This window comes from Aythya fuligula, chromosome 19, assembly GCF_009819795.1.
Source record: "Aythya fuligula isolate bAytFul2 chromosome 19, bAytFul2.pri, whole genome shotgun sequence".
NCBI classification, from domain to species: domain Eukaryota; kingdom Metazoa; phylum Chordata; class Aves; order Anseriformes; family Anatidae; genus Aythya; species Aythya fuligula.
Window position 1 is genome coordinate 10033878 of NC_045577.1, and position 19295 is coordinate 10053172.

The 19295-nt window shown below is 46.1% G+C and overlaps 1 protein-coding gene across 5 annotated transcripts in view; it reads right to left on the minus strand.

Annotated features, from left to right (window-relative positions):
* Positions 1 to 1049: 1049 nt before the first annotated feature.
* NSMF (NMDA receptor synaptonuclear signaling and neuronal migration factor) overlaps positions 1050 to 19295 on the minus strand; it is a 49984-nt gene continuing 31738 nt past the window's right edge. For 3 of the 5 annotated variants that reach the window (XM_032200394.1, XM_032200396.1, XM_032200393.1), the window contains 9 exons: positions 18555 to 18644; positions 16741 to 16862; positions 15742 to 15825; positions 14694 to 14727; positions 14033 to 14103; positions 12816 to 12895; positions 11143 to 11245; positions 10699 to 10774; positions 1050 to 8809 (listed from right to left, as the gene is read on the minus strand). In XM_032200394.1, the coding sequence (XP_032056285.1) occupies positions 8712 to 8809; positions 10699 to 10774; positions 11143 to 11245; positions 12816 to 12895; positions 14033 to 14103; positions 14694 to 14727; positions 15742 to 15825; positions 16741 to 16862; positions 18555 to 18644 (758 nt within the window). In that variant the 3' untranslated portion in view covers positions 1050 to 8711. The remainder of the gene's footprint in view (positions 8810 to 10698; positions 10775 to 11142; positions 11246 to 12815; positions 12896 to 14032; positions 14104 to 14693; positions 14728 to 15741; positions 15826 to 16740; positions 16863 to 18554; positions 18645 to 19295) is intronic. The other 2 variants (XM_032200397.1, XM_032200395.1) reach the window with 1 other exon arrangement.

Here is a 19295-nt window from a genome sequence, read left to right on the forward strand (position 1 = left end):
ATTTAACTCTGTCTCTGTGCTCAGAGGGACTACAGTTACAGCACTTAGCGAAAGGGGAATGTGCAGGTGACTTGAAGCATTGGAGAAAAAGGGAAAGCTTGTAGCTGGAAGTTTAAGCCAGATCTACTTACCCTGGAAGTCAAGCAGACCTGGGACAAAGAAAGTGACTTATGTGAATTCAAGGTCTTCTGCCCTCCTGGGAGATGTGTTTCATTCAGAGACACGCAGCGAGCAGTAGGGTTTGCCTGGGATCCGATGCCCAAGTGGGTTCTTCCCACCTCAGCCCCATGGGAGAAGCACCTCTGGCAGCAGGGACCCGTCCTCGCTGCACACCTGCATGTGCTGCTCCCTTCTCACACGGGTGAACCCCGTGGCTGCAGCAATCTGCAGGGCTGCTGCCCCGCTGTCCTGGACCCACACCCTCCTACCCCTCCGTGCTGGCTGCCCAGGGCCTCCCCTTGTGAGGGCACAGCCCAGGGGGTACAAAATGTCTGGGTGGAGAAGGGCCAGTCACTAGCTCCTGGAGCAGAGCTGGTGTGCCCAGAAGGACTACCAGGTTTTTATCCTCCCTTGAATTTCTCCAGGCCTCTGTTTATGGGATGGTGCTCAGAGATTGGCCTTAATCCAGGAGAAGGCACAGTGATGAATGCTTGGGAAGTTACTCAGAGCTCCAGTCTGTACTCATGAAGCCACAGATACTGCTGGAGCTCTGAATCTCTCCATCCTCTCTCCATCACAGGATTTGCCTCCCTCAGGTGGCCCCTTGTTAAAGCATCGGGAGTTTTTACTGTTCTCCCTTTCTACCTGCCCTACGCCATGCTGATCCCTGGGGCACAGTGCTCATCCTGGCCTCTTGCACCTCTGGAGCTCTTTAGTTTTCAGCATTTCCCTTGCTGCTGCCACTCAGAAATGCCTGGCGCCTGTTTCTCCCTCATTTGCTGGCACAGCAAATGCATTTGCCAAATAGCATTTCCTGGTCTTATGAACTCAGCCAGAGAACAAGGAAAAAAAAAAGAAAAGAAAAAAAAAGAGAGAGAGATAAGACCTGCTTTCCCAGACATGTCTCTTTTTATTAAATCACATCTTAAAACCTAGAAACATTCATGTATTTGAAACCTGATTATCATACACAAAGCAGCAGATAGTCTCAGAGAAACATGTTAACAGTGGCAGCAGAGATGGCAGAGGTCTCCTGCATCGCAGCCAGGACTGCCCCGTGCCCAGACACCACAGAGCCAGCCAGAAACTGCGTCTAGAACGGGGCAGTTCCTCGGAGTAACTTTCTTCTGCCCTCTCCAAGCAGCCAGCGTGCTGGTGCAGGGCCCACGGAGAACTCTAAAGTTACAATCCTCATGTACAAACCTCTCCATTCAGACAGTTTTTGCCTCAAACCAGTACATCTGAAGCTCAGCTCTCCAGCCTAGAGGCTCTCTGGGGGCCGACATTTCCAGCCCCTCGTGCACCTGTCCTGTTTGGCTCCCAGCTGAGCTGGGACATGAGGGCTGCTCGGACACAGCGGGGAAGTTTCTTGTGGAGCTTTGCCTGGGGCGGTGCAGAGGAGCACAGATGAACTCATCCGTGTTTCACTGCTCCTACACGCCTTGGTTTTGAAAGCAGCAGGGTGCTGTCAGCTCCCTCTGAACTCGGGTGAAAGCAAATGCAGCTAGACCACAGAGTGTTTCATCTGCACAGGGTTTGTCAAATGGTCAATTACTATTCGTACTCGAGGTTGTTTTTTCCCCCATTACTTTGGCAGCCACACTTATTTCTTTCCTTTTCTCATTTGGATGAACATAATTTGCTGAAGTATCTCAGAATTTAAGAGCACTGCAGGATACAAAGTATCCTTCTCCATATCTTCAAAGCCTGCATGCTTACCTTTCCCACTCATTGCTCACATATTTGGATTTCCGTTCAGAAAACCGATGAGCAGCCTTCACCAGCAGCTCTGCAATAACAAAGTGAGGGCTTGCAGCTGGGCAAAGGAACTGGAAATGAAAACTGGTATCTGAACTCAGTGGAAACAGTGAAGATATTAAAAGTACGCTGACCTCCCAGCCTTGCGAGTACAGTTTTTGCTGCGGCTGTCGCTTGACATCACAACTGAAGTCACCCAGTTCCAGGAATAGTGTTGGTCAGAAACAACAGGAAACGCACAGCGGAAAAACTACAGCCCCTTCTTGCTTATTTGGGTATGACTCCAACCCATTTCCCTGGGATGTGGCACGCAAAGCTCACTCGGTTTCTTCAGTATCCCCACCTCAACACCTAATAAAGCAACGTCTCATTTAGCAAGTGGAGCAAGGGAAGCAGGATCCATACTCAAAGCACCTTGCTTTGCTGTACATATTTGAGATGTTTTTAGGGCATTTCAAATGTCAGGGCAAAGATACCTGCCACTTCCCTTGAATTCCCAGCTCTGCACCAGCAGGACCTTCTAGTGGAGACTATACCAGTACAACTGAGTTTTAGCACTTAAAACAACAACAACAACAAAACAAACAAACAAAAACACTCAAATAAAATAACCTCCCACTTTCTGTTGAAGCTTTTTGAATGCCACCTGCATGCAGGTGCGCTGGTTCTGAGCCAGGGCCAGTGTGACCGCGGCAGCGAGCGGTCCCTGGCCAGTTGCCACAGCCTTCTTGGCACTGCTGCAATTCCACTTGAAACACTCCATGTAAGAAACACTCCACGTGTACAAGGCACCACATCCATGCACAGCCACCAGAGGAAGACGACATTCAGAGACACAAAAACCCCACTGACACCAGGGAGCAGGGGAGGTGCAGTGCTAGCAGGTTATTGCTGTACACACTCGATGACTCAAAAGAAGGGTTACACTGCTAGGAAGGATAAAAGCTGGGCTTTGTTGGCTGTTTGAGGGTCCCTAGGAGTACATCTAGGGCCACTACTGCTTTGATCAACCATCAGCTCATCTGAATGCTGCAATAAGAAAGACCAGGGTGACTACTTTTAAGGATACTCTAAAAGCAATACAGTAACATGAGAAATTACTAGGTCATGTTAGTTCTTTAAAGTTTACTAAACATTTACAGAAAATGCAATTTAGATTCCCTTCCGGTGGATTATTTACATTTAACGTGCATAATTTTGTTACTTCCAGTCTTCCAAGTTTTCCACACTGATTTGGCAGTATGTTGGGCAGAATTTATTTTTGAAATGAAGCAGCTATCGCTGAGATTGTAGATAGACAGCCAACTCTGATATCTTATTACCTGGGAGTAATGACAATTACAGTCAGGTTCATAGTCATTAAACCACCCATTTACTCACAGCTCCAGTAAACAATTATTACTACAAGCTGACTTCTCATCAAGGCCATAAAAGTTTCTAGTTGACTTTAGCTTGTATTTCCACAATGGAGAAATAAAAAAACAGTTCCATGAAAGACATAGAAAGCCACAGACATTCTGTGATCAGTGGGACAAGATACAGGATCACACTTTTTTTTTTATTTTTTATTTTTTTACAGATGGCTTGGAAAATGGTATTGCCGCTCAATATCCCTGGGGAGGATATCTGTTTGGCATCCTGCAGGATGGTGTCTGTATCACTGGTTTCAGGGAATGTTATGGCAAAACCACGAGTATGGAGTGATTCAGCTGAACGTGTACCTGCAAATCTGCTTCCTGCTCCTGGCAGTGTGGTTGGGTTGCTTGGGGAAGGATGACACAGTCCAGCACATCCTCTGATGTTCTGGCAACTCATGCCAATTGCCAACAGCCTTGGAAGGATATATTTTTAATCATAGTGACATATCACATCCTGGACCATTAGTAATGTATGTGTCACTTTCAAACTGGGTTTTGATGGGTTGAATGTTTACATGGACACAAAGAAAGCAGAGCGAGCCTGTTGTTCCACCTCCTGGCGGGGCTGGGGTTAAGGGCAGACTCCCCCTTCCAGGTCCCACCAGGATATGTAAAATCAGCACTTCCCTCTTTCAGCTAGCCCAGATTGTGTTGCCTGAAGGTGGTGAAGCAACATTTGCAGCCACTTTGCCAGCAGAGCCCTGGAAACAGGAACTCCCAGCCGCAGGTCACTAACACAGTCGGGTCCTGAAACAACAGCAGCTATTTGCAAAATGGATGCATGCCAAGAGCTGGAGAGACGCTAACACTGCATGGACAACAACGGTGACATTGCCTTATGCTTTCCTGCGTGTGGCAGAACGAGCGAGAGCAACTGAGAAGGAAAATCTTCCCCAGAGCACAGGGAATGTGACCGTGTGTGAAGAGATGGTGTGAAAGCACGTACATGCATGCTGTCCAGAAGCTACTGGAGCAGGAAACCTGTGCCGAGCTTCAGATTAGTCCAGGCTGGGAAATAACAACAAATTCATTTCCAGAGTCCCCTCAGCAAAGCAGAGCTCCTTGGAGGCAGAGCAGAGCTCCCCAAGGCCATGAGACGTGTCTCAAGCTGCCCCTGGGACACTTGGAGGTGGGTAGGTCCCACAGTTACACACAGCAGAGTCCTCACACAGGGACAGGGAGGGTTGGCTGGCTGCCTGTCAGATGTTTCACTAAAGCTACAAGGATTTTTGTGTTTCTGTTTACTTAACACAATAAAGGGCTGATCTGCCAATTCCTGTTTCCCATCCCAGGCCTGGAGGTCAGCTGCAAAGGGAAGCTGGTGGCTGCAGCATGAGGAGGGGTGCCAAAAGCTGTATTAGTTTTCCTCTGTCCCCCAGGTAACTGAATTTTCTTCTTTCCTTTAATTCCCAGCCAATGGAGGTGAAAAGAGAAAAGCCTCTCTAGGAAACCTTGTATAAAACAAGTGCCACTTCCAAAAAGATGCCCCCCCCCCCCCCCCCCCCCCCCCAGGCTCTACAGCAGAGTGAATGTTCTCTGCAGGCACCACACCCTCAGCAGCTGCTTCCAGTGCATGAGCCTGGCCGAGGAGCACCAGACTGGGCAGCTGATGCACTTGGAGCTTCCCCTTCTCCTTTCCTGGAAGCAATGATCCCAGCCCAGGGCACTGCAACTAGCAGAGCCCTCTGCTGATGTTCATCAGGCCAGGAGAAGCATTAGAGGTGATATCCTGCACTGCCTCACAGAAAGAAGAGCAGAAGCTCTCATACATGGTTGGGGTGAAACAATTTAGCTATCCCAATTTAATCGACTTCTCTCGAGGTTAAACTGGTGTCCCTGTTTCTCCTGCCCTTGCTAAGAGCAAATCCAGACTGCCCAGGAGCTGCAGTAACACCAGGCAGCCCCCCCATGATGGGGCAGCACATAACGGTGCAGAGCCCAAAGCGAAAGGGCTGCTGATCCTCTAACAGGGACGGTTATGATGAGCTCACCTGCTCAACCACAAACTGCTCACTCGAATTATCCTTATTAGAGGTAAGCTCCAATTTAGACAGCAATTACTGTGTGTGAGCAAACCTGTTCTAGGGCTTCCGACAGTCACATCTGAACAGCAGATAGCTCAAAGCTGGAAAAGCATGAAGAGGTGGAAGGACAAATTGTCCAGTGTGCTCAGCAGCCACAGTTCCCCCAGGCAGAGCACCCTGCGGACAAGCTGAGCCTTGCAGGCACTGCTGGGGGCTGCCCTGAACAGAAACCACTGCACAGGCACACGGCGTGCAAGAACAGGCACCTGACCTCTGCAGAGGGGATGTGCTGGCTGTGCCGTGCCGTGCACTGACAGCAAGTGCACACAGAGGTCATCTTTTACAGGCTGGTCCAACTGAGGAAGTTATAGGCTCTATTTTTAACACTACGGTTTAAATACTTACAATTTTTTTTTCAGCCTGTCCTCTGCTGATCCCTTCCTTCCCCAACAGACACTTGAAAAATTCAACAAGTTAAAGGGGAAGAATTCTTTTTTTCCTCTTTTTCAAAAACGGTTAACACTTCAATGACACTATTTGCACAGAAGACTTTAAACACCAAAATTCTATTGTCTTTCCCATCACAGCTTTTAGAGCATTTAATCTCTTTAGTTAAATGAATGCTACAAAGGAAATAATACGCTCATGTCATAAACATCACAAACTATGTGGGATATAGATCTTTGGAAAAGAGAGAAATGCATTAATTGTTTGTCATTATACTTGTACTACAGTCAACTGCACCAGTAAAACAGTCGTAGTGTTCATTCAGACATACATCTTCCTACAGAAGTTATGCAACTGTACAATCTACCCTTCTACATTGCAACCCAAGTTCTACAAGTGGTCAATGATAATAGATATACACTAGTTCTACAGATAAATCACTGAAGTGGATATATAAATGGGCCCTTTCAGAGTTATAGAAGATTCTCAATAGTTCCACAATGCTACATTCATGCTACCAAGTTCACTGAATTGGGATTTTACTTCAGAAAAGAAAGAGGAAGAACAATTTGTTTGTCTCCAGTTAGGAGCATAACCACAGAAGGTAAAAGGGTCAGAAAGGGAGAGAGTTTTAGAAAGGGAGAGAGTTTTGTTTCAGCATTTTCATCCTGCCACTACCATCTCTAAACAACACATGACTTTTCTTTCTGGTACCCACAGCTCCCACCTCTCACAAGCACAGCTGGTGGAAGCTACCATGCTAAATAACAGAAAATCGGCTTCTTTTTTTTTTTTATAGTATCTGTCATTTTCTTCCCAAAATCATAGGCCTCCGCTCACTATTCCCTTCGCTACAGATCTGGAAAGCATGAGTCCAGCCAGGGATGGGGTGCAGGTACCAGCCCTCCCCATCACCACGCCAGCTCAGCAGGCGCGGGGCAGCCTCCTAACAGCTCCTAACCAGAGGGGGAGGAATAACTCACAGCTATTTGGTTCAACGTGTTACTTCCAATGGCTCCAGCCTCTCTCTCCACCTATTCCTCTCCTTACTTACCATATGTACAATGTTTCTTCAAAAGCTTTGCTATAAAACTGCTATAAATGTACAGGGTTCAGCAGTTCTAGCCAGGGACCTGCTCCCCAAAATTACAACCACAGACATGTCACAGAGGGAAGGAGTACTCTACAGGTCAGAACAACTAGTTCTTTTCGTAAGTATTTAAAACAAGATTTGTACATGTATTTGCCATCACTTCACAATGTAATAATTTAGATAGCAGGAAATGAGGAAAACAAGGTAATCCTTCCCTGTTATTCCCCAGTACATTTCACTTATATAAGAAATAAATTGTATAATCTCCCAGAACAGCTAGAGTGACCAACACAGACTAAGTAGTATTTATCCTCTGAACAGGAGAGTTGCAGATGAAACAAAACAAAACAAAACCCATCCCAAAACAGAAATCAACCCCCACCCTAAACAAACAAGAAGTAAATATATTCCAAAATATATCCTCAAATATCAAGTACAAATCTGGGTTCTCAAACCACACCTGCTTTGACAAAGCTCTGTGTTTACTTTGTCCTACACAGGAAGGGATGTGAGCAGCTCAGACCAACAAACAGGTCTTTATAGCATTGAAAAAAGAGGTGATCTATGCACAAACAACTTGCAATCAAGTGAACATAGGGAAGATTCAAACTCATGCTACAAACCCGGGCTGTATTCTTCAAGAAGCATTTCTTCCAAATGCCTCAGTCTCCTTGGAGGATTTCCGGTGGTCAAGTAACCTCGCTGTTCAACACAGCAGACTAGAAAGAGAACTCATCTCTCAACACGTAGCAAAACACCGGCATGAACAAGTAATTACCATGGCTATTAATTTCTAATTCATTTTTATACCATAGAGAACCTGACCGAGGTTTCCCAGTCAGACACTGTATTCCTAACCTAAAATATTTCAGCAAAACTAAAGTCACATAGTTTTGCAAGCAGCAAAATAGAAGTAACGAAGTTGTGGCTAACTGGAGGAGAAATATACATTCGTGAGAGCACATACAATTAGTGCAACACAGCTACTCTGAAAGTAACAAACCAAACCAGATTAATCAATGCAGCAGACATGCAGGGTCTGCTAAGTTATGTTAAAACCATGTTTGCTGGTGATTAAATATGTCTACAGAAGATATATTACCATTTTGAATATATTTTCAAGCAGACCAAAAATACCTCATCTATTGGTTACTGGTGTGTTATTTTTAACTAATTAAATATTGGGAGAGATTTTACCCCCCTCTCTATAAAAATTGCACTTATTTTCTATTAAACAAAACGAAAAGAGTTAGACTTCAATTCTATATTCCAGTATATATTCACATTGAAACTGGATCATCTTCATCTAAGCTTGCAGGAGTAGGTGTAGCAGTCCTTGCTCTCCAAGATCCCCAAGCACAGAAGGTCCCATCAGTACCAAACCCTCCCTCCTCTGTGCTCTGGTCACTTCCTCATTGTAGTGCATGGGTAATTTATTTTATTTTTTTGTAAGAAAACCTGAGCTTTAAAAGTCTTTAAAAGGACCTGGAATCAAATCTGGCCCATTCTGACCCAAAACAGCTCAGTTCTGCAAGGAACTCCATCCTGTCCTCATTTCACACAGCTCCTCCTGAGACACCACGGCTCTGACCTGAGGCGAGTGAGGTGTCAAACCCTTTCCCTCCAGTCTCTCTTGACCCAGGAGACTTTCCTCCCGATATACTTCTGATTGCTCCTTCTTCCCTCCCTTTAGCACTGCTGCCTCCTGTAGGGCTTTGAAGGGCTCCCTGTGCCAATAAAAAAGTCTCTCTGCAATAAGCATGACTTCTTGGACACTGGTGATCAACTTCTTCTTGCAAAGTCTTCTCCAGCTCATAAAATGTCATCGTAATCCAAAAGTTTAGAGTGCTGGCGGGTCTTCCAGAGGCGGTAAAGGCGGAAGTCAAAGTAAGTCTCAATCATTTGCTTACCTAGGAGAAATGAGATGAAGCAGAGGAATTACACCCTGCAGCACAGGAGAGACAAGACAGGCCACAGCACCAAACACCAAAATGCCTACAGGTAGGGGCATAAGAACCTGTCTACATGCCTCATTTGGAGAATACTGACATGCAGCATGTACCCAGGGCATGTGAAGGTGCCCATGAGAAGCAAATGTCTTTTTAGAAATCCTCAAACCCTGAAAGGCTCTTCATAATCCCCTAGAAAGGTCTGTCCATGGAGGCGGGAGCTGAACACAAAGTCTGGCTCCAGACTTTGACCTCTGCAGTGACTGCAGAAGGGGGGACTGTAGTGTATCAGACAACAGCTTCAACAGCCTGCACGAGGCAACATTGCACAGAGAATTTACAATATTACAAATCAAGATTAAACTCATTGTACAAACGTGTGGGAAACACTAAAACAATTCACATTGAAAATTCAAAAATTTGTGTTTTTTTTTCCTTTTTTTTTTTTTTTTCAGGGAGATGGGGAGGGTGAGAATTAACATTAACAAGCTGTCCTGCATGATGTCCTGCAGATTTGTCTCTTCTCACAGCAATAAGCTCAACAGCACACTCTAATACAATTTCTGCACCACTGGCACCACTGATTGAAGGTGTGCTTGTAGGGAGGGGGCCTCACAAGGCACTTGCAGGCTGAACAGCACACACAGTGTTGGTGCTGGAGGCAACGACTACATTTGAAAACACAAGGGACATACAGCCCTGGACTCAGGGCTCAGGGAAGAGATTTTCGCTTTTGAGGCCTGATTAAGATTAGTTTCAGATGACTTTGAGAAGGATTAAGGAGGTTACACTATTAGCGTGTCCCAGATTGATCAACAGGATAGATTCAGACGTAGTCTTCAGCCCAACCTCCTGGAAGATCAACTGCTTAAATGTATGTGCGCAGACTCCACAGCCTTGCCTGCTGGGTTGTGTATAAAACCAGGAATTTCCCTGCAAGTTGCTTCTTGGTATACATGTACAATCATGTTTGCTGTGGGATCTGTGCAACCAAACCTCAGCAGGACACACAGAGAATACTGCACAGCACTAACATGCTCAGCTACTGTACATTCCTATGGGTGGTAAGTGGGAGTTATGAATAACCTGTCAGTGCTGATGCCAGCTGTGAGCAGCACGGGAAGGATCCACGTGCAGCAGCTGAGTGCCGCATGTTTTCATCAGAGAGAAAGTACCAAGGACTATGGCAAAGATAAATTAACAAGGGCAACTTCAGAATAAGTCAACTACATGTCACTTGTGAAACTGTACCCGTACTTGCATTAACCAAAACAGGAAAAAACGCCATAGCCCTTGAAATATCTTAAACTAGAAGAAAAAAAATAAAACAAACAAACAAAACAATAAAGTGGAATGAGATATGGAAAGGCTATAATGGGCTCCATCCAAGTCACCTGTCGATGAGACAACCTGCTTGGCACTAGTGGTGTGAGTCCTCTGGAGAAGAAACCCCTGCACACACTTGGTTACAGAAAAGGTTCTGCTTGTACGTACTTCTCTCCCAAGGACTTCACATGCCCTAGTGAAATGATGAATCTCCTAAATTCAGACTGTAAAGCAGCCTATAACTCAGGCTACTTTGCCACTTCCAGTAGCCTGGGCAGAAGCTATGCAGCTTCAAGCACAACACAGTAGCTAAACTGTGAGCAGAACTGCAAGGAACAAACTGGTGGCAGAACTGCAAGGGGAAAACCAGGCTCAGCAAATGAACTACACTAAAGGTGACTGCAAGCAAAAGCAAGATCATGTCAGAGCTTAACAGAGCTCAAAATTACTTTTTCATGAAGGTGCCCGCTAAAAGATGTAGGCTGATCAGGAAGACACATTTCTTTGTACAGAAAAGAAATTACCTTGAGCTGATAGTTCAAGTGGAGACTCAAAGGCAACCCTATAAGGATTCATTAAGTTTTTCAGATTCTGAAATAGCTGAAAGGAAAACATATCAAGAGTTAAAAGCTGAAAACAAGGATGAACTCCAGGGCATCCAGAATTGCTCATCCTTCTTCCCTACCTCTAGAAAACGTTCCACTACATGTCTTTTAAAACATCTAGTTCAGCAATAAATAAGCTATATGCTTTGACTGACTGTTTCCCCCTAGAGGCTTTGGCTCCTGTCCCTTCCTGCATGTCACCAACCAGTCCTCCCCTGCCCTCTGGGGATGGCACAATCCGCAGGTGGTTCATCCATTAACAGCAGAGGAAGGAAGGTTTTGACTGCATAGTGTGACTGCTGCCTCCTGGGCTTGGTGCTACTCAGCAGCCATTCCCAGAGAGGTGACCCAGGAAGCTCTTACCTTCTCCCCATTGGGGTTTCCAAGAACATAGCAGCCCATGATGTGAATGATATTTGGTTCAGGATTGACTTTACTCATCAGACGGCTCAACCTCTTCCAGAAGCTGGAAGAAACAAAATAGACCAGTTAGAAATGTATCTCATCATATGCATCAATAATCACACGGATGTGTGAGCACAAACAAGGGCCTGGGGCAAGCTGCCCAGGAAGAGCCACTAGCTCTTAGAAAAGAAAAAGCACAGGCAGAGCAGGTTCAAGTCACACAGTAGAGAAGGAGGAGCTGCCCATTGAGTCAAAAGAGCTCCAAGGTAAAGACAAGGGAGCAAAGTCCACCAGGAGTGTTCTTAAACTGGCAGTTTTACTAGGCATTCTTTCTGTGCCAGTTCCCTCCCATTTCCCATCTTCCCTCTCCCATTTCTATCAAGAATTGCCCTTTCTAAGCAGGAGTGTTATTAGTGTTCTTTCCCAGCACATGATATCAACAGAAAGCAACCAGAGAGATTCTTTTTCTGGTTGTTCAGTGTTAGCCAGTGCTTGCTGCTGCTCTGCAGAATCAGACCTGCTTTACATTTTGTCACTGCTGACATGCTGTGTGAGTAGTGTCACAGACACCGTATGTCAGTAGTGACAGTAGTGACATACTGTGTCTTAGGGCCATGAAACACAACCACCTTCCTTGGGCAATGGTTATAGCAAATTGGTAGGCTCTGAAGCCCAGCAGTTCCTCTTTGGGTCTGTGAGCAGATGTTTGTTTGTGGTATAAGCTCTTCTCAGGACTGCCTCCCAGGCATGTACAGGTTGGATGGAGACATTTGCTTCCAAATATTTAAGTTTTCAGCTGCACGTTCACAGCTTTCTGAAGGTGCCTGAATTACCAACTTCAGACCAGCTATTCTTCCAGTGCATTCAGAAGCATGTATGTGCACACGTGCCTAAGAATTTTACTGACAGTGTTTGTGCCAGAGCATGAGAGTGCTGAACAGATGTGGATTTTAATATTCAACTCTCATGCCAACAGTATGTTGTGTAGGAACAGGTTGGTATACATGCTCTCCCCCACAACGAAGCACTGTTAGCCAAGTAAGTTTGAGCCAGCACAAGGAAGCAGGCAGCAAAACAGGCAAAGCTTAACTGTCTGCAAGAAGTAGAATTGCCTCAGCAACATGCTGGACTTTGAGCAGGCTTTGCAGAGACAAATTCCATTTCCCCCTGCAATTAGAAGGGCAGTTATCAGAGACAGCTGTGGGGGAATGACTTGGATTTCTGCCATTACTCGCCTGCTTAGAAAAGCTACCTCAGCCACTTCCAAGCACAAGGTACACGTTCTGCTTTCTGGTCAGCAAAGCCTTTGTTAAGACAGGGAACTTCTTTTTTTCCTCTTTTGCTAATCACTAGTCCAGAGACATACTAAACAGCAGATAAGAGCATAAATCTTCTGCTGACCCGTCCCAGGGCTAACACCAGTCCAGGGTCAAGCTTGGCTCTGTCATCTTTGCAGCTCCCTCAAGGGGAGAGCTGTTGGGGTAAGCTGCTATTAAATTCACCCTCGTCCTCCTCTTCCCCAGACTAAATCATCCTACCTCCCTCTGCCTCTACTTCTATGCCACGTACCACAAACAGAGGAAAGAGATCAGAAAAACACTATGCGAGTCTAGAACATAACAGTCACTCACAGGATCATATCTTCCTCCTTCTCCACTTTGGCAAAGGTGGCAACTTTGTTCTTTAATAAGTATAAGTGGCCAGGACCTCCCTGCAAGAGAGACAGATAGATGCCAACCACCTAAAGAAACAGACCCTGGACACCTTTCTTATTCCGTACAGCCATACCCAGAAGTGCCACAAGAGAGCAGAGCGGACACGCCAGGCTGGCACAGCAGCTACAACCTCGGGAGGAGAAACCGTAGGCACTAACTCAGAAAATATTCACATACAGGGAGTATGGTGGGGGTTGGATTCTCTGTTTTTTTAATGTTACATGCCCACCTCACTCTAGAAAGAGGCAGTAAAAGAAAAAAAAAAAAAAAAAAAAAAAAAAAAACTTCACTGTGGGTGACTGGAGAGCAATAGGGAAGACAAGAAAGTCCCTTTCATTTGGGGATATTAGGGCACTTGCCATGGTGGGCAGACAAGAAGGGATAAGCAGACAAGATATCACTGTAGAAGAACTGCTATTTGGCAGTAGCAGACATAAAAAGATTGAGCACAACACCAGGAAAATTAAGAATTGCAATCTCCAGCTTAGTGGGGTGCAAACACTATTGCTCTGCAGCATTAGGCACGTACAAGGAAGTTCAAGTCAGTTTATCTCCTCACTTCCCATTTCAAGGTTCCCTGCACAGCTTCCGGGGGAGTCCAGAGATGACCACCCCAGGAACAAGAGCCTCGGGAAGGAAATCCCCAGCGAGGCCCAGACAGAGCAGGGCCTAAATCTGTCCCAGCCACAGCTCCGTGTCTGTACCCTGACCCCTCTCCCTCCACTGAGGCTCCAAGCTGTGCCATCTGTTGGTCAGATCAACAACACCCTCTATTGTCAGTGTCATACTGAAGCTGTATGAAAACTTATAACCATCATATCAGAAATGCTTCTTTCTCTCTCCAAAAGCCTGCTTTTGAAGTCTGTGCTAATACAGGTTTGCCTGGGTTTCCTTGAAAGTAGCCGAGAAGCTGCCCAGCTCTGGAGGTGGCTACACTAAGTCAAATTTTATTTGCTGCTGTCACAGCATCTTGTGACTGCTCACTGTCTGGGGAAATGAGATGTGAAAGCTGTGTACATGTGCTTACTCTAACAGAACCTGACTTTGGAATATTGGTTCCTCCACGTAATTTCCCCCCCAAAAAAAGAGGAATTTGTAACAAACTACCCAAGTGTTTAAGAACTTTTATGTACCTGGCAAAATATCAGCATCTTCCAGATCTTGCAGCCTTTCCGATAGATGTTAAGCTTCTTCTCTATTTCCTCTGAAAACAAAACACAAACAAACAAAACAAAACATGTTGGAAAAGATAAACAACGGAGGAAGTTAAAAATCAATCTCTCAGAATCCTTTTTCTTCTCACCAGAGTTTAGTCTTGCAGGCAGGAGGCCAAGCTGTGAGAGGTGCTCAGCACCTCCATTCCCACTGACATCAAAGCAAACCCTTTGCTTTCATGCCATGGAAAGCAGGAGAATGTGGCTCATCACAGGACAGGCTAGGTACGGTGCAGCACCAGACACCTCTCTGCTGTGACCACAGCACTGTACCAGACCTAACTGTCCGGACCCCATCAATACTTCCACTCACCTAAGTATCACAAACCAGTATCTTTGCTGGCCTGTGCTTCAAACTTCCCTTTCATAATCTGTGACCCTGGCATAAAAAATCACCTACAGAAATGAAGTCTTATTACTGCAGCACATCCAGTAGTAGTTGACTGAGCGTCAGGTATCACTGGAGTGATAAAAACACTATGGCACGTGGCAGGTAAGGCATGGGGCAGCGACTTTAATGCACTGATAATTGTATTTGCAGCAGGCAGAAGTAAAGAAAAAGAAATAACACTCAACATACCTAAGATGTCATCAAAGGTGGCGTGTTCATGGTCCTGGAAACAAAGAGAGGGTAGACATCAAGGTCACTACACCAGCTCTCCTGACATATCTCTAATATTGCATACAGTCATATTCCCAGACAAACATACTGTAAAGCATGATCAGAACAGCTGATGGCTTCTAGTCAATATCACAGGAATTACCACCCTAAAACACATCTCAAAGAAACTGAATTCTGAGTGGTCCATGAAGACCAAGTCCATCTAAAGACTTGGAGATGAAACCCACAGACAAGTCCAAAGCACGTGCCATCAGATGCAGTCAATGTTATCGTGTATTTTCCTCTTGGCCCATGTTTTGTAGCCAAATGATGGCTTTACACATGTTCAAGCTGGCTAACAAATAGCCACACCCCAAACACACCTGCCTCTGGCAGGGTCAGCAGGACAACTGTACAGCTCTCAGAGAGAAGTAACAAAGCTCCAGCAGCACTGTCTGCTGCACGTGGAGACCGAATTTTCTGGGCTGTCAGTCCAACCCTCCCCTTTCAATTTAAGTGAATATGAAGTGATTAGGAAAAAGAGACCCATGATTCCCTGGTGGTATTTCAGACACCTGCTCAGGCAAGACTCCTAGTGAAAATCAAGGTTAAATTAATGACTGCTGGGGATGCACCACTGCACATAGTGGGATGGTCCACTGCAGAGCTCTGAGGTCCCACACTGCCTAAGTATGAGCATGAGGAGGAGCCCCAAACCTTGCAACATACAGCTTTACTGATATGCTCAGGCCTGCCTTATCTTCCTTTGTTCACCTTCCCACACTACCTGGCTGTGCCTACACAGTCTGACAACCCACACATGCAACTTTCACTCCACCTTGCTCTTCCATCTACACCTCAGCCCTCAAAGAACCGTGCAAGACCCCAAATCTGGGTCCAGCAGTGTTTCCAAATCACTGTAACAGGAATTAGGTATAAGGACAAAAGTAATAACAAAAGAAAAAAAAATAAATCTGTGTGAAGCCAGCTTCTGCACTCCTGGACACAGCAGAAGCGATATACTTACATAGAGAATGGGGATGATAGAGGGATCGTCCCTGCGGATAATTGTTGGGACATACTCAGCTTTGGGCACCTTGGAAGAAATGAGCTGTAAGGGGAAAAAACAAGTGCAAGAGGATAAGAAGAAGCCAGTAAAGTCTGTTCAGAAGCACAAAGGCCTTGCTAATAGCGTCCTGCTCAGTTGCTCCCAGGTGTTACCCAAACCAGCAGCTCATCCAGCCTACCTGCACTGCTGGGGAATGTCCTCCCAGCCTGTGGGCCTCTGCGGAGCACCTCAGGCATCACAGCCTCCCCAACACCCAGCAACTGAGCGCACAGCTCTGCCCGATGAGCAGGACTGAGTCTGAGATAACAGTTTGTAAAGAGGACACAGGTGTGCACAGAGGATGCAGCAGCTTGCGCCTCCCCACAAATGGCTGTATGTAAAGATCACCCTGTGTGAGGGTCTGTGCCTTTGAATTCGCACACACAGCTGGCCAGTGGTGGGATGGCTGCATGCCTGAACTGACACGAGCCAGGGCTGAGCTCAGCAGTTGCCAAGGGATAAAATGGCATCAGGCACAGGTATGTGCACAGCTGTAGGATGTCAGGCAGATGCAAGTTGCCTGGCAACTCTGGCTGAAGCATTCAGCCAGCTCTATAACAGTCTAAGCAGATAGGCCTGTCTCAGCACAAGCCAGAGGGCCATTGAAACACAGCTGATCCGGCTGTGCTGTGATTTCAGGCACCTCTCTTCACCACTGTGAGAGTGGAGCAGGCACTGGTGGGCCTGGAAGCACAGCCTGGGCTCCAGCTTCGGCTGCTTTCAAAGCTCTCCCTCCTGGCAGGCAGCACACCGCTGCTTCGGCCACATGGGAGATAATGTAAAACTCCCAAAGAGGCACAATGTGCAGAGTCCAGGGATGGCCACTCCTCACATTCACATGAAGATACTGAATTTAACAGCTGTTAAAAGGCAGAAAGGGCATAAGCAGATAAAGATAGCTGGCTTGGAAACCCTCACCATTATTTTTGGTGGAATAAAGTCTTCTCCATCGCATGCCATGGCTTCAAGCTCCTTTTCTGCTTCCCAGTTCAAGTCAAAGTCACCATCCAAAGTGCCGCAGGAATCCTGAAGGTCATGGCCTGTCAGAACACAGGTGCATTACAAGGGCAGATCAGCTTGCCTTCCACACTCGATCCTATCTAGCAGCTACCTCACAAGAAGTAGCACAAGCCGTGAGACCTGTGCCTTCCTTTCCTCCAGCAGAGCAACAGACACCATACTTTGGGGCTGGCGTCTCTAAACAGACAAACACTCTTAAGAAACGAAGAGTGCACACACAAAGCCTGATACCACATACCACGTAACATTTCACCACTCTCACAGTCACCAAGTTTAGCTTTCAAATGCTATTTCACAACATTCCCTGTCATTTCAGAAATGGAGGAGGAGATGGAATGCGGACAGACTCTCTGCACTTTAACATTGCCAAGCTGATGAGCAGAAGTCCAGAGACTTCAAAGCTGGTCTCCTTGTATTAATTACTGGACTACATCTTTTGAGTGCTTATACAGAAACTCCGCCTTTTTAGTCAAACCAGTCCTGGCAGAGAATCCCGGAGTGTGAGGACAGCCATAGCAAACACAGTAGTAAACACAGTAGTATTTCAACAATATACTTGAATTTGTTCTCCAAATTCACCTTACCTGTTGGCCTTCAATGCCTCCTGGGGAAAAAAAAACATCTGGAAGGAATATAATTGACTGTTAAAGGTTAAAAATAGAGGTGGTCCCTGAAGCCTGAGGAAAGAGAACCAAGATGCTTCTACTTGTGCCTTTTGGGATGTCCAAGTACCAGTGGCAGTGCCTGGAGCACTGAACATTTCTGTCTGAACCACGTCTTTTCCATTCGCCTCTGAGTTAGCTGAGGGAGCAGGGAGGAGTCAAACTGCACAGGAACAATCGGGTCATGTTTTGAACCTGGCCTTTCATACATCTCCCCCTGCAACCTGCTACAGTGCCTTCTATAGCTAGAAGGGCTGGACCTCATGCTTACCTGAAATTGAATTCATTAGTTGATTGCATGAGTGAAATTTATGTAATGAATACAACCCATTTCAGCATGGACAAACTCATTACCACGAAGTCCCTTGCCTGGATTTCGAATGAATACTGTGTAAAACAGCCATTCCCTTTAGAAAAAAAAAAAAAAAAAGACAGTAGGAAGATGCTGGCATTTCCTCCTGTAAATTAGCAGAACAGCATCTCTGTCCCCACAAGCAAAACACTGCAGCATTACTGGGGATTCCCAGAGGAATTCCTGGCAGCCCAAAGGAAGATCAGATTGCCCCAAGCTATATCACCTGTGCAGTCAGCACAGCCAGGAAATCAAAGTTACTCCTCACAGAGCACTACAGCTGTGCTCTGAGTCATTCTAGCCTAGGAAAGAGCTCAGAAGAGGCTCTTGCACAGGCAGCTGGGCAGGTTAGCCCCACTGTCGTGAATATAGCCTTGGACGGGTGTGCTTCCAGGTAGGGTGTTTGGTCCCAAGCAAATAAGGGATGATGGGAATAGAGGACCATAAGAGCTGTACCACTGGGTATCCTTTGGCCACTGCACAATAGCATGAGGTTAGATGTGCTTGCACTCTACATATAGATACACACAGATAAACATGTGCATATACCTGCAGTGTTATTTGCTCAGATCTCACAAAACTAAAAAGATCACAGATGGGACAAAAGGGCACAGAGAAATTACTCCAGTGGGACTCCAGTCAACACCTCAGCTGGAGGGTTTGGCCACAGGAGGAAGCTCAAAGGACTCAGAACTCACTTTCTCGAGAGTCATGGAAGGAATCAGCTTTGATGGGAGTCGGGTCACTCCAGGACCTGCTGAAGCTCCTCTCACGCCGTTCAGCAAATGCTAGGATAAAACCAAAGCACGACATTAACAGACTCCACAGCCACCTCTGTTGCCGCCAGCAAAACAAAACATCCAGCAGATTCCACCAAAGCTACACATCACGATCTCCCCTGTGCTTGTTCTTCCACTTGCCAAATGGGTGTCCTTTCCACACAGCAAACAAGGATCTTCTGACAGCAGCACACAAAGTGCCCACCTTCTGACCATAGCCACCGCAGGATACATAACACAGAAAAAGGAGGACACTTCATGGTCTCTCCTTAAATGCACACTGCTCAAACCTCAGTTTAATCAAGGCTATTCCAATGTCCCAGAGTAAATGCTCTGACTCAAAAGCCTTCACAGGAAGGGAAGGTGCACTCAACAGCCAACAACACTTGTGACCAGAAGAAGGCAATCGTCCAGTCGTTTCTCCCTTAACATCTGTTTTCGGGCATGTTCTTGCTCTGTTTCCATCAGAGCTGGACCAAACAGAAAGGGTGTCTGGAAAGCTCATGCTTTCTGAGTTTTGTTGTCAAAGAAGAAATCCTTCAGTTTTTGCTTGCCTACAGTATCATAAGCATTTTTCTCCCCCACAACCTTCTTTTTTTGTTTCTCCCTTTCTCCCCCCAGGGGCATTTGTACTGGCATTTCCCAAGCAGAATCCAGGCA